The sequence below is a fragment of the Rhinopithecus bieti genome, unplaced genomic scaffold (assembly GCF_001698545.2).
Source record: "Rhinopithecus bieti isolate Rb0 unplaced genomic scaffold, ASM169854v2 scaffold_80523, whole genome shotgun sequence".
Lineage (NCBI taxonomy): Eukaryota > Metazoa > Chordata > Mammalia > Primates > Cercopithecidae > Rhinopithecus > Rhinopithecus bieti.
Window position 1 is genome coordinate 1 of NW_016903243.1, and position 561 is coordinate 561.

Here is a 561-nt window from a genome sequence, read left to right on the forward strand (position 1 = left end):
CTCAGCACCTCCTCTTCATAGCGTGCCTGCAGGTTGCGCAGGGTCTCCTCCAGCCCTTCGCGCTCGCCCTGGAGCGCCTGCTTCTCGTTGGTAGCATCTTCCGCCGCCAGGCGCAGGTCGCGGATCTCCTGCTCGTACAGCGCCCGGAAGCGGGATGGCTCGGAGTGCTTCTGGCGCAGCACCAGCAGCTCGGCTTCCAGGACCTTGTTCTGCTGCTCCAGCTCGTGTACGCGCTCGATGAAGCTGGCGAAGCGGTCATTGAGGTCCTGGAGCTGCGCCTTCTCCTGCGTGCGGATCGACTTGAGGTCGTTGCTGATGGCGGCTACCTGGCTCAGGTCGAGGTTCTCCAGGCTGGGCATCAACGATCCAGAGCTGGACGAGTAGCTGCGGCGCACGGACAGCGAGGAAGACACCGGCGCCGAGTAGCTGGAGTAAGCGGAGCGTGCGGTGCTGTAGCCGCTGCGCACGCTGGAGATGTGCACCCGGGGCGTCTCCACATAGCGCCGCTTGTAGGAGGTCGAGTAGTACGGCTCGTAGCTGAAGGAACTCATGGTGGCGGCC

The 561-nt window shown here is 64.7% G+C and overlaps 1 protein-coding gene across 1 annotated transcript; it reads right to left on the reverse strand.

Annotated features, from left to right (window-relative positions):
• Positions 1-6: 6 nt before the first annotated feature.
• Positions 7-555, reverse strand: LOC108526078 (neurofilament light polypeptide-like; the record flags this gene model as incomplete). Its single annotated transcript, XM_017866763.1, has 1 exon — positions 7-555. A coding segment is annotated over exon 1 (545 nt), but the record flags the coding sequence as incomplete, so codon positions are not given.
• Positions 556-561: the final 6 nt, after the last annotated feature.